At 36.8% G+C, this 12,222-nt stretch overlaps 1 protein-coding gene across 20 annotated transcripts in view; it reads right to left on the bottom strand.

Annotated features, from left to right (window-relative positions):
- Window positions 1–532: 532 nt before the first annotated feature.
- The window catches only part of PTPRC (protein tyrosine phosphatase receptor type C), an 84,074-nt gene continuing 72,384 nt past the window's right edge, over window positions 533–12,222 (bottom strand). For all 20 annotated transcript variants that reach the window (XM_071810306.1, XM_071810304.1, XM_071810302.1 and 17 more), the window contains 16 exons: window positions 11,518–11,633; window positions 10,881–10,971; window positions 10,713–10,789; window positions 10,459–10,495; window positions 9,932–10,029; window positions 8,883–9,008; window positions 7,474–7,631; window positions 7,011–7,146; window positions 6,183–6,332; window positions 5,644–5,734; window positions 5,151–5,284; window positions 4,010–4,144; window positions 3,570–3,692; window positions 2,973–3,151; window positions 2,172–2,307; window positions 533–1,811 (listed from right to left, as the gene is read on the bottom strand). In XM_071810306.1, the coding sequence (XP_071666407.1) occupies window positions 1,539–1,811; window positions 2,172–2,307; window positions 2,973–3,151; window positions 3,570–3,692; window positions 4,010–4,144; window positions 5,151–5,284; window positions 5,644–5,734; window positions 6,183–6,332; window positions 7,011–7,146; window positions 7,474–7,631; window positions 8,883–9,008; window positions 9,932–10,029; window positions 10,459–10,495; window positions 10,713–10,789; window positions 10,881–10,971; window positions 11,518–11,633 (2,060 nt within the window). In that variant the 3' untranslated portion in view covers window positions 533–1,538. The remainder of the gene's footprint in view (window positions 1,812–2,171; window positions 2,308–2,972; window positions 3,152–3,569; window positions 3,693–4,009; window positions 4,145–5,150; window positions 5,285–5,643; window positions 5,735–6,182; window positions 6,333–7,010; window positions 7,147–7,473; window positions 7,632–8,882; window positions 9,009–9,931; window positions 10,030–10,458; window positions 10,496–10,712; window positions 10,790–10,880; window positions 10,972–11,517; window positions 11,634–12,222) is intronic.

Genomic DNA, 12,222 nt, shown 5'->3' with positions numbered 1-12,222 from the left:
GCTTTGTTAGTTTATCACCTCTCAGAGCTTCAGCTGGAAAAGCAGCTCAGCTGCCAGTCGAGGGGAATCCCACTGCCTCGGTCCCTGTTTGCTGACATGTGTTCAACCAAGACTGCCAGGAAGCACTTGTCTGAGCTGATAACTGTGAATGAAATACTTGATCTAGAGTAACAGCAAAATTAAATTAATTTTTTAACCAAGTGCAACTGTACATGTTGTTTACATGGTCTCTAAGAATTTTCAATTATGTTTTGTAAAGAGAGGTTAGGAATATGCAGTGATTCAGGAGCACTGAATCTGCTGAGTGACTGTTCCTTTAATGACTTCATGCAAAAGAAAAATGAGTTTTCCTTCCTCTGTAATGGGAGAATCATGACACTTACCTGGCTTCACACACAGTTTTATAAGAATTAAAAGGTGTGTTTTCCTACTGAAATTTGTAAATTTTTTCCATGTATGGGATAACACAAGACTGTGCATTTAGAAGAAGATGATCAGTTTGTTGAGTCCAATAGAACAAAATAATTTCCACTTTGTCAACTACTAATTATTTTTTATTTTCTTCTAAAAACAGTGAGCTAAAATCCAGCAAGAAATAGTAAAAATAGCACAATTGTAACATACAAAACTTCATGATGAAAAAAAATAATCCTATACCAATTAAAATCTACAAGGTTTGGAGGAAAAGCATCTAAGTATTTTCTAATTCTGAAAACAGGTCAGACGCATTCATGGAAGCAATTCCTTTAAATAACAGTAAGCTAAGAAACAGATGTGCAAGCACACAATACTGTACGCTCTAAGAGTAAACAGAAAGAGTTTTTTATCAGAATCGTTGCAATCATTCAAATGCCAATCTCCAAACTCTTCTTGGAGTCAGAACACTGAAATCTCAGATTAATATATGTGGAGCAACAAGGACACCTTGAGGCATGTTAGAAAAATGCAGAAATTTCTATCCCACATTGATACAGGAGGACATCCAGAGTATTTGTAAATCTGACTTCCTTGGAATTGCCCCATGATGTAAACAGTAAACTCTTTGGCAAAGTCCCACAAGTTCCATGGAGTATTATTAAAGCAGTGCTTAGTCAGCACTCCTGAAATGCTGCCATATATGCCTACCAATTGGGTTAATTTACTTGCTAATAGTTTTGAAGAGAGAGCTGTTTTTGCAACACACTAACCTTGTTGTTCTGAGTTGCTTTTCTCCTTGTTACAGAAGTAAAAAAAAAATCCTTCCCACTGTCCAGCGTAGTATTACACTGTACTTATTTTTAAAAGAAAAAGTATAAAAATAGTGAAAAGGTTTCTGAAGAAGTATTAAATGCAAATCTACATAAAAATTCAACTTTCACAGTTCTTTGTCGCTCTCTAAAAGTTTCTAGTATTTCTTTACATTTGTACCTTTGAAAAACTGGTACCGCAGTAAATGTCTTCTAAAAAAAAGGTGGGAAGAGGAAGAAATCTTATACTTCTTACATTAAGATTTTTGCACATGAAAAAGCACTTTTTTTTTTTTCTTTTTAGTATAGCCTCTAAGTTAGAACTGGAGTTGTGGGGCCATTTGTAGAGCTTTCTGTTCCCTTAGTGCTATCTGCAGCATTAGAATCATCACATACTTCAGAAGGCTCATTTTCCGCTGCTGTTGATGGAGTAACGTCAATAGTGATCAAATCCGTTTCCTGATCTGTTTTTTCTACTTCACTGCAAAATTCAATTTTATCTTCCTGCTGGCTATTCTTCTTTATTTGTCCATTCTGTGCAGGGTAGGCACTGGCAATGGTGTCATACAGAAATTGGTAATGTTCCTTAAATATAAAAAGAAGTTAGTATGAATGGAATGCTCAGAGCTCAAGACTAAAGCCATTCTTTCTCTGTTTTCTTGAATTTTAGAAACGTAACACATAGTTGAACATGTAAGACTGCACATTAAGCATACAAAACAGCTTCCACAGTTCCACAGGCATACAGAGCATTGCTTTTGCGGTTTATTCTGACTTCATGTGCATGTAACGTCTCTGTAACTACCTGCATCGAATGTTCCAAGTTGAGTCACTCAGTACCCTCTTCATCCACAAAGTATCAAAAAGTCCTCTTTTTAGAGTACCTAAGCTGTAAATAACATGTGCTGTAAGGAGTTTACGAGAGTCATCACAAAATTTACTTACAAAGGTGGAGACCATTCCCAGCCTGGTGCGACGAAGAGATTTTACTACTTGGAAAACATCTATTACTTCTTCTATTTCTGCACTTTCCAAAAGGGTCATTAAAGCACAAAATACACCAGTCTGCTGTGATCCATCACTAGAAGATGATACAAAACGTACATTCAAATTTAACACGCAAAATCAGTGGGTCCTCTGACTAAATGTTAGATATATTTTAAAGTCTACATAATGAATTACATTTCCAAAACATTTTTCACTGGACTGAAGTTGTTACTATTAAGAATATCTGTACACGCAAGACACAGCTTATCCAGCGACTACCTGGATCTCAGATGGCTACCTAAGGGGAAAGAGAAAAGCTTCAGAGTTACAGTCTGAACAATTGTTTAGCAGGATCATCCTCCACTTTAGGTGGTATGCAAGCCTGTTCCTCGAAATGGTACTAAAATGTGGGCTTATGTACTGGAGTGAGAGATTAACCTAAAAGCTCTACTAGATCCTCATTAGTAGTGTGCTACAAGAACACTCCAACCACGCATTTCTTCCAAAAGTGTGTGTACAAGGCAGGAGCAGCCAGCTCTGACCACCTACTACATGCTCATACTTGCTGAAGCATGTTCACTTTTCAACACTACAATCAAAAAGGTCAAGTTTGAGCAATTTAAGGAATCTGCTAGGGAGAGCTGAGTCTCCAGACACATGGAAAGGTTTGTGGGAAAAGAAAGGCATCCCAGAATTGTGGTTGCTACATATATCCAGAACTTAGAGTTAGGCTAAGGTATGTGCTGAATTCAGACCCACCAGCAGTGGACAACGAGCGGGACGCTGCGGGTACTCCTGTTGTCCTCAGTGACTGCTCTGGCTGGGACTTTTTGTTTAAGGTTGAGAATCATGCCAACTAAATCTTTGGGATTTTCTGGAACATCCAAGCCATTCCATTTGTGATACTGATACTGATAAACCTTCTGTGTTTCTTTTGTCTGAAAAGCAACAGTGGAGATGTAGTCAATGTTCAGGTTAAAATAAAGATTCACATAGTGTATCTATTGCCGCTGATTTACAAAAGAAAAATTATATTCCTGAGGAACTGCATGGTGATGTGAGTTCTACCTCATGAATACGAGGTAGGTAGACATCCATACTCTGCCTGAAGGCTGAAAGACAGCTGACCGCCTGAGACTCCAATACCACCATCTCAACAATTCAATAAATGGAAAATTTGACATAATTTATAGCATTTATCATGATTGACTGCTGATCTGGAAGACAAAAGTATTTCCGTTTTGTAGAGCAGGAGGTAAGTGCAGTGGGAACTGTCCCTTCTCTTTCTTTAGACTAAGTTTATAAAAGGGAAACAAATTTACATCTTCCTTTTGGAATTTGCAAATAAACTTTTACCTTCAGATGTGTAACATCAAATGCACGTATGGTATAGCTAGGACAACTGTTGACATCTGTCATTTGAACTTCTATGCCATCATATGTTTGTTTTCCTTCTCCCCAGTACTGTGCACAGAGTTCCTAAAATGGATAAAAGTACAAGTCGGTGCTTACCATTCAAACTTCCTTTTATTTTATCTTTCACATACACTTACAGAACGTATTGACTTTAAAGTAGGAGTGCCATTATATTTCAAAATATAGCATCATACACTCTTCCCCTCAAAACTTCATTAGAAAGTGAACTAAGTAAATAATAGAACAAATTACGTTGGAAATCCAAATTCCTCATCCCATGAAACACGCTTAACTGGAGGAAGGGAATGGAGAGTGCAGTGCAGTGTTTTCTTTGCATGTAGAGGACCCTTAATGTGTCAGTGTGAAGACGATGCCCTTACCCGATCTCCTTCTTTCAGCTCTGTCAGCATAACAATGACTTTGACTTTTCTTTGGAAGACCATTTGCCAGAAGTCACAGATAGTTTCCTGAAGTGGTCCCTGTGTTGCAATCATGGCTTTCGGACCCCAGTAACCCTATAAAAGAAATTTTTAATCTTTTTTTCTTTAATTCATTTGAACTGTGATTATCAAGCAACAGAACTCATTGCCATTTAAAAAATACCCAGTGAAATAAAGTAATGAACCCTTTTATTTATAGGGAGAATATGCCTATCACAGTGGGCAATGATCTTACAGGAATTCTAGGTGCCAAATGTCATTACTCAGTCCTCCTAAAAACACTATCACTTCCAGATTGACAACAAGGTATCCTCATGCTGCAGTGGGTGAGATCTCTCCCTGCCATTTCCTGCAAAGCGTATTTTTAAGGGCTGAAACATTTAATTCTAAATAGCTTTTTAATTTGATCACAAAAAAATGAGTTTATACCACACAAAGTTGGTGCATGAGTCAGTTCATGCTGACCTAACCGAAAGTAAAAATAAATTTACTCTGAATATATATCCTAACTGTGCAGCATTTTAAAAGATTCAGATAAATACAATTTAGCTAGTAAGTCCATTAAAATCAGTTACTTCATTAGTGACCAATAACTGCTCTCCTTTTGGGAGTATACAATATATAGGATACTAAAAATTGATAACTTACAGGGTTTTGTATATGTGAATAACTATACTCACATTTCACTAACAGGGAAAATATTAATATGGATCAACTTGTACATAGACAGATGCCCACTAATAGAAATATATGTTATCATGAGGCCAGCTGGAAAGCTAGTGGTTTTAAACATAACACAGACACTCACAAGCAAACCAAAAAAAACTGTTTGTGTTTCTTGTCACTAGCTGACATCACACAAGACTATGTAAGACAAAAAGACTCATAGCTGTAGCACAATGTAGATTTTGATGACGAAAACTATAAATGGATTTACCAATCAACTGTCAGATCTTTCTCTCTTATTCAGGTAAATCCTGTTCTGTTTGTGAAGCCAAAAAAGAGAATAAGGGCTCAAGCTAGAATATTGTTTGATCTGAAAGTTTGTGAAATACTTCTAGTGGATACTCAAAATACATACGGTTATGAAGGAAGCATTGATGTATTTGCTTGATTCCTCACAGTCACTGTCCTCATCTGAGGAATCATCTGAATCATGTTCACCTTCCTTGCTGCATTCATCGTCGTGCCTGATGGGCACTCGGTTAAAGTCATCTGCATGAGACAAAATGTCACAGTCATGCCACACTGCTGCTCAGGTACAGCATTAGAAGGCAGCTCTCCCCGCATGTGCAGAGGAGAAAACAGACAGAAAAAGCCCAGTCATTTCACAACAGACTGCAGAACAAAGACCACTTTATTTGAAATAAACACTCCCAATAATTCATGTTTTTAAAACTCCAGGTCTTCTTTTTTAAAACACTATGACAAGTTTCTAATATTACAGTGTTGAGAAAATCAATCAATCAAATATATCTCAGCAAGGTGATTTACTGCCCTCTTTTCAAAATTTAGTAGATTTTCTTACAGAAGATAACCGATAAAATAAGGGAAGGTTCATGGAAAACACTTACATGGAATTATATTAGCATTCCTATTTTTGCTTCTATTTTCTTCACGATTCCCCGTGTTTTGTGTCCGCCACCCCCTGTAGGAAGGTAATCTCTAAAGAAAGAGGATGTTTGGGGTTAAGTTCGATTAAAATGGTTCCTGGGATCACTGTCCCTTCTGGATACCCACACCTGGCCTTCATCTCCCAGTGCCTCACTTCTTACTTCAATCCTTTAAACTTTGGTCACATCTGGACTATCCTTTGAAAATGTCTGCTATGGCATGAATAATAGTGCAAGAAATCACGCACATAGACACAAGTAACTGTTCTATGCTCCCCAACCTCGTTAAAAATATTAACATCAAATGCAGAAATACAATTTTATTAATTACAGCTTTTTTTCAGCTTTACCTACAGGTAAAGAAACTGTTTTTGAGTCAGAGAAATAAAATAGTACTGGAATGCTCTATTATGTATGGTATCTCTCTCTCATGACTATTATGCAAGGCACTTTCTAATGTAAGTGAGAGGTAAGGGCACTGGAACGTAACGCTGATTTACCTGAAACTCTGCCTCCAGCAGAGAAGGATCACTCGGAGGATCTTTTCTTTTCAGATTGTTAAGATAGGAATGCAGTTCTGAGAGACTGACCTCTGTTTCTCCATACTGATTGTATTCCACTAGCGCTTGATGAATAAGGATGTACTGTGACTGGTGTTTCCCATTTGAAGAGTTTAAAAACGAAGTTATTAAAGAAGTTTAAAAAAATCATCAATTTTTAAAACCATTGTAGGAAACTATTACTCTCATTATGTTATTAGTGTTAACAATATTAACCATTAAATAGAAGTATTAAAAATCAGAGGAGCTTCCAAACTCGAAATTTTGGAGCATGTTTAGTGTGTTGGATGAAAAGCGTTCTGCAAATAAATGTCATTCAATAAATACACAATTGAGATTTGAAAGATCTGCAAAACTATTAAATAAGTTAAACACATGCACCGCATCAGTCCGTAACTTTTGCTGTACTCTCAACTCAACTGAAAATCCCACCTAGACAGAGGGTTTTCAGAATTTGAAAATGGAGTTTGGTTATGCAAGCTCAATTTTGCATCTGTGAACTGCATGCCAGAAGCTGCATTATAAAATTTAATATGTTCTTCTTGGCTTCCTTTTTTAAAGCCTAAACTTACAAAGTTAAAAAGTTACTAAAACTGAAAAACTGTGTTGAAGTTTTTATCTGTCTTTATGCTTTTCAGAGTTACATTTTGTACTAACAACTTCAGCTGAACTGTAGCGGTACCCAGGACTAAGCAGCGCTCTTCTGAGAAATGCTGATGAAGCCCTAGCAAAGGAGAGTCCTAAGCAAGCAGAGTTTTGGTGAAATACCTCTACTTGAACCATAAGGCATCGCTGCCGACGCAGCTTCACAACGTAGCCATAAACATCTACTCTGCCTTCTGCATCCAGCCCCTCCAGCATGGCATCAATTCCAATGTATGTCCCAGTGCGTCCAACACCGGCACTGCAAAGCACAAAGGGATTTTAATTAAGGAGCAGAATCTCTCAGTCCCACACTGGAGGGGAATAGTCAGTGGCAGAGTGAAAGTGCAAATGTGTAACAACGGGACAGTCAGACGTTTATCTGGCTGCTTTCCAAAGGTCCAAAGGCCTACCTCAGATTTTATTGACCTGAAGAAAACAGGCCTTTTTATGTACCTTTGGCTGTCTCACTCTCAAGTGATCAACTCAAAAAATTTGGGACTAGTCAAATACTTTTGCCAGCTCCTTTTCAGAATAGCTTCACTTCATTTAACATTAACATAATTTAAAAAAAATAATATATATTTACCTGCAATGAACGACTATTGGGCCACTAAAAAAGTTACTAAGAGCATTAACTCTGCGTCGGAGTTTGAGAAGGAGATGTGGATCCTCAGGAACTCCATGGTCTGGCCAGCTTGTGAATTGAATATGAGTGACATCTCTTCCAGCTGTCCTTTCTCTTCCCTAGACAAAGTGGAGGGTGGGGTTTCATAGATATACAAAGCCAAAATCAAGTATAAATATACAAAGAAGAAGAAAAATAAGGGCAACAGTTCTCAAATGTTGAAACAGAAATTTCAAGCAGTATGCTGTAATGTTGCAATCCCAATGGTTTCTGAGGTTACAACATTTTTCATATTCAATTTTCATTAAAAAATGTGTATGAATCTGGAACACATGATTTCAATAGAGGATAAACAGGAGGTTTAAAGTGTTGCTATAAAGACTTTTTTCTCAGGTTAGCCTATGATCTAGAGTACAGTATATTTCCCCCACTCTATTCATAAACAACTTGGCCACTGTGTATCTCTGCTTACTTCAAGGGGTACAGTTTGGTAATTCTCTTACATCTCCCAGGAGTAGTCTGTTGAGGGTGTAACAGTTGGGGTTTGGTGGGGTTTTTTGTTGTTTGTTTGGTCAGTTTTATCTGTATTAACATGATGCCAGCTGAACAGAGAGAAGACAGCTCTAAAAATATCAGTCCTCAACCTGCAGCAAACTCTCATTTCTAATGTCAGATCGCTCTAGCCACAGAGCAATGTCTTGGTTAATAATTACTTCTTAACATCCTGATATTCTCACTGGCTTCACACTAAGTTGCAACTTTCTTTTAATCAGACCACATGAAACAGCAGAATAGGAATTTCCAGTTGTAATCACGGATAAAGATGGCTGGAGTCTATTGCTTGACTACCTTGCTGAAGATCTGTCAGCAAATTTATTCTTTGAGGCTTAATGCTTTTATTGATGACTTGTGCTTCATTTACCTTCACTGAAATATTTTCGCAAAGGGCCTGGAGAGAAGCATTTAGCCTTAAATGACAAATTTTGATCTCAATTAAGCACAGAACCACCAATGTGATTTCGGAGAAAGCAATTAACCAGCCTTAATGATTCTACATGTAGAACAAGCTAAATATGTAAGGAAACCACAATGTATTAAGTTTTCTATAATTAACAGCATATTAACAGTTTCTTCTTAAATGCCAATTCCAGAGTACTACGGAAAATACATTTTTCAGTTGGGAAATATATTTGTAACTCATATTTCTTGTAAGGAATGGCACCTACATCTAAGAAGTTTTCTCTTTCACTATATGTTGCTTACGGAAAACAGCAAATCATCTTCTATTAATAGCTGACTCTCAACAATATGGAGAAACTTCAAAGAGACACTCCAATCCTAGTCAGGCTTACACTTCTGAATCAACTTACATTTGTGATGTGTAGTTTCTGAATGACATAGTCTGGACATATTTTACTTTCATTGATCTTCACAATGATGTCCCCATATGTTGCAGAGCCATTCTCCATTGACGGCCAGTACTGGGCACATTTGTTCTATGAAGATATGAAGTTAGGTGAGCAGCATGACAACAAAGTCACAGAGAACTGAGAGCTGGAAGAAAGTCTAATTTAAAATAGATGGCAACTCAGTATTGCTTTTCCAGCTTCTCACAGGTCTTGTCCTCTCCTGGAAAGGTGTCACTGCTTAGGATGTCGGTGCTAAATAATTCCAAATATCCAACAATTCAGGTCTCTGACCTGAAGTGTATGCCCATGGAATTTAACTTCGAACATAAAATGAGGAAAAAATCCCGTACACTAGTTGAAGAAGTGAACAACTACTGTTGCTGTAACCTGAAGGCTGTAGAAAAGTTTGCAGCTACTTCTACAGCTTCTTTTTTCAGTCTTCAGTGAGGGATGTTGCTCCCGCCTGCTTGTAACATCAAATTTGGAATGCTGTAAATCTGCATGCTGCCAACCTTTTCATCTCTAAAAGCAGTTAAAATAGCAGTACCCCTTCTCCCTGCTGTACCTGGATAAGGAACAAAGGCAAGCCAGAAGCATCCAACTTCCCAGTTGAAGGAAAAAATACTCTGTCTAGCATTTACTGCGGGCATTGCCAGAATACCAGAAGATAATAGGAGAAAAATACAAACCATACCTTTTAAGTCAGATCTGAGAGGAGCTAGAGTTCTACCTTGAGCCCTTTTCTGGATTTATTAATAACCTGGAAGCTCACCCTCTGCTACTTACAGCTGTGACTAAAGTGACATTATCTGATAAGACTGGTAATTCCACAAGGCAACACTGTTTTGGTATGCTTTCCAACATAGGTTCTGCCACAGTAAGAGAACACCAAAGAATGAAAACAAAGTACTAAGAACAAAATGTAAGTCACCACAGCACAGCAACCCATTCTGTTTTCAGACAAAAGAAGGATGAAAAGATGGATGGGTGGAAGGACAGACATTTCTCACCCTCTTTCCTTCCTCACAGCGAGTCACCATGACAATAATTGTTGCCTTCTGTTCCCAGATCATTCTCCAGAAATCATCTGTGGTTTCATCCTTGGGGCCTAGCAGGAGGTATTTTAAGGGAGTTATTCAAAGAGTACAGCTACATTAAAAACACGCACCTTCCTGACATGCTTAGCCATGCAGTCTGAAGAGTTAACCAGACATCATGCAAGTAACGCTTGATATCATTGTGACTGCTGCCATTAGGTTATAACATTTTAAAAGTCTCATATATTTCTTTAGTGCATAGCTGTGAAATCTGAAAACTTTTGATGTAAAATTACACATCATGAGAAATCTGTCTTTGAAGTACAACTTGTTCATCTTCACAAAACTCCCTAAGCATAAACTCATTAGCAACTTTTTCATATTAAAGTTCAAAATGTCAGATTTTCAATTTTTATTGAAATTTACTAATACTTTTTTTATCACTCTCTAACAAAAATGGGTGAACAAAGGAAGCACATTCTTTTAAGGTTAAAAATTACCTTGTGCAGCAATGTATTTTCTTGGTTCTTTGAAGCCCTACAAAAGGTACAATGATCAACTTTGAGAAAGGATGAAGCAGGAGCAATTTAAAAGATTTGCAACTTTAAAAATAAGTTCAATATGCAACAGTCCAATAACACCGAATACATTACGAAGATGGAAAGAACTTAAATGGTGTTTGATGCATGAAACATACAGACTACAGAATTTCTTCAATAGTGCTTAAGACTTTTGCTAAGTAGAAGTCACTCACATCAATATAACTTGCATTGATATAGTCTGATCCTAGGTCTCCTGGGATCTCTGAGAGCTCGACACGGTTATGATCATCTGTTTAAATAATTTAAAACAAAATAATTATATTAGGGCACTGAGAAAACAAATATTTCCATAACATGCATAAATTGTAACAAATACTCACATGGAAGGATATCAATGTAACGGTTTTTATTCTGATTATGGCTTTTTTTGGCCTCCTTTATTGCAAATTTAGTGAAAACTCTAGGGATACTCTGTAAAATACAATGTTTCTTTTATTAGGTAAGCATATATTTAAAATAGTTTCTGCTTTCAGTCAAATGCTTATGGAAAAAATTTGGTACTAAGTCTGGAAGATAACATTCTGTTTCATAAGATACTACTTCATATATTTCTTATCTCTAAAATAAACAAATTTATTTTCCCTAAGTGTAAATAATATATATCTCCACAATAATATATTATTTATATCCCCATGGCTATGCAGTAAGAGAGAGTATTAATATGCATTAAAAGCTACTTCAGAATGAGAAGTGTTTACACCGTGTATTTAACACATTTTTCTCAAAAACACCTTCAGGAAAAAAAAAATAATAAAATAAAAAGTACCATTATCTTATAATCAAGAGATATTGGTAGCAAAATTAACTGAAGCCTATTTGCTATTGGATGAGAATTCACTCAATTGTCTAGCTTATTTTATCTATTTATTTATCTATATAACCAGTGCATGCTCTTGAACAGAATTCTTCCAACCATCTGGCTACAAATCTATGGTATATTTTGAGCCAATGACAAACCTGAAATTCATCCAAGAAAAGTCTTCCTTCGTCAGCAATCTTTCTCTTGTACGTGTCCAGCAATTGCTCCGAAGGTATTGGCTCTATGTTCAGAAGTTGCCTGTCATCATCTTTAACTGTGTAAATATGTTGAACATTTAGTAACCAAGACATTGCAAGTGTTAATTACTTTTCAGTAAACATGATTCTTGAAATGTCAGATAAATTATCAAAAGGACAAACCTCTTTATTTTAAATAAGCATGTTTATTTTTCGAAAAATATGGTCTTGCCCCAGCCAGCTGTAAGCAAACAGATGCTGGGAACAGCAGAGCTTGTTGAGCTCTGCTGCCCGACTGGAGACACCTCTGGAGGAGACCACATGCAGGGATGCTGCATTGACAGTTCTTTTGTACAAAGTGCTGATTCTCATGTTCAGGTCTCGGCAACAGCCCCAACATCCACAATAGTTACGTGGTCTTACCCTCTACTTCATTCTAATCATTTGTCATCAGTGTTAAAATGGATTATTGTGCAAACAACTTATAAATGTAACAACATCCATCGCCTACTTTTCCAGATTTTCTCCAAGTTATTCTCTGAGTTGCAATAAACTGTAATACCATCTTTAATGACTGAACAAGTTTTAGCATTCCTAACTACACATTTACTCATTTTTCATTTACATTGAAAAGATAATTTTTTTTAACAACTGTGTGTCTAAGCA

This window comes from Patagioenas fasciata, chromosome 6 (genome assembly GCF_037038585.1).
Source record: "Patagioenas fasciata isolate bPatFas1 chromosome 6, bPatFas1.hap1, whole genome shotgun sequence".
Lineage (NCBI taxonomy): Eukaryota > Metazoa > Chordata > Aves > Columbiformes > Columbidae > Patagioenas > Patagioenas fasciata.
This window is presented reverse-complemented; position numbering and strand designations above follow the sequence as displayed.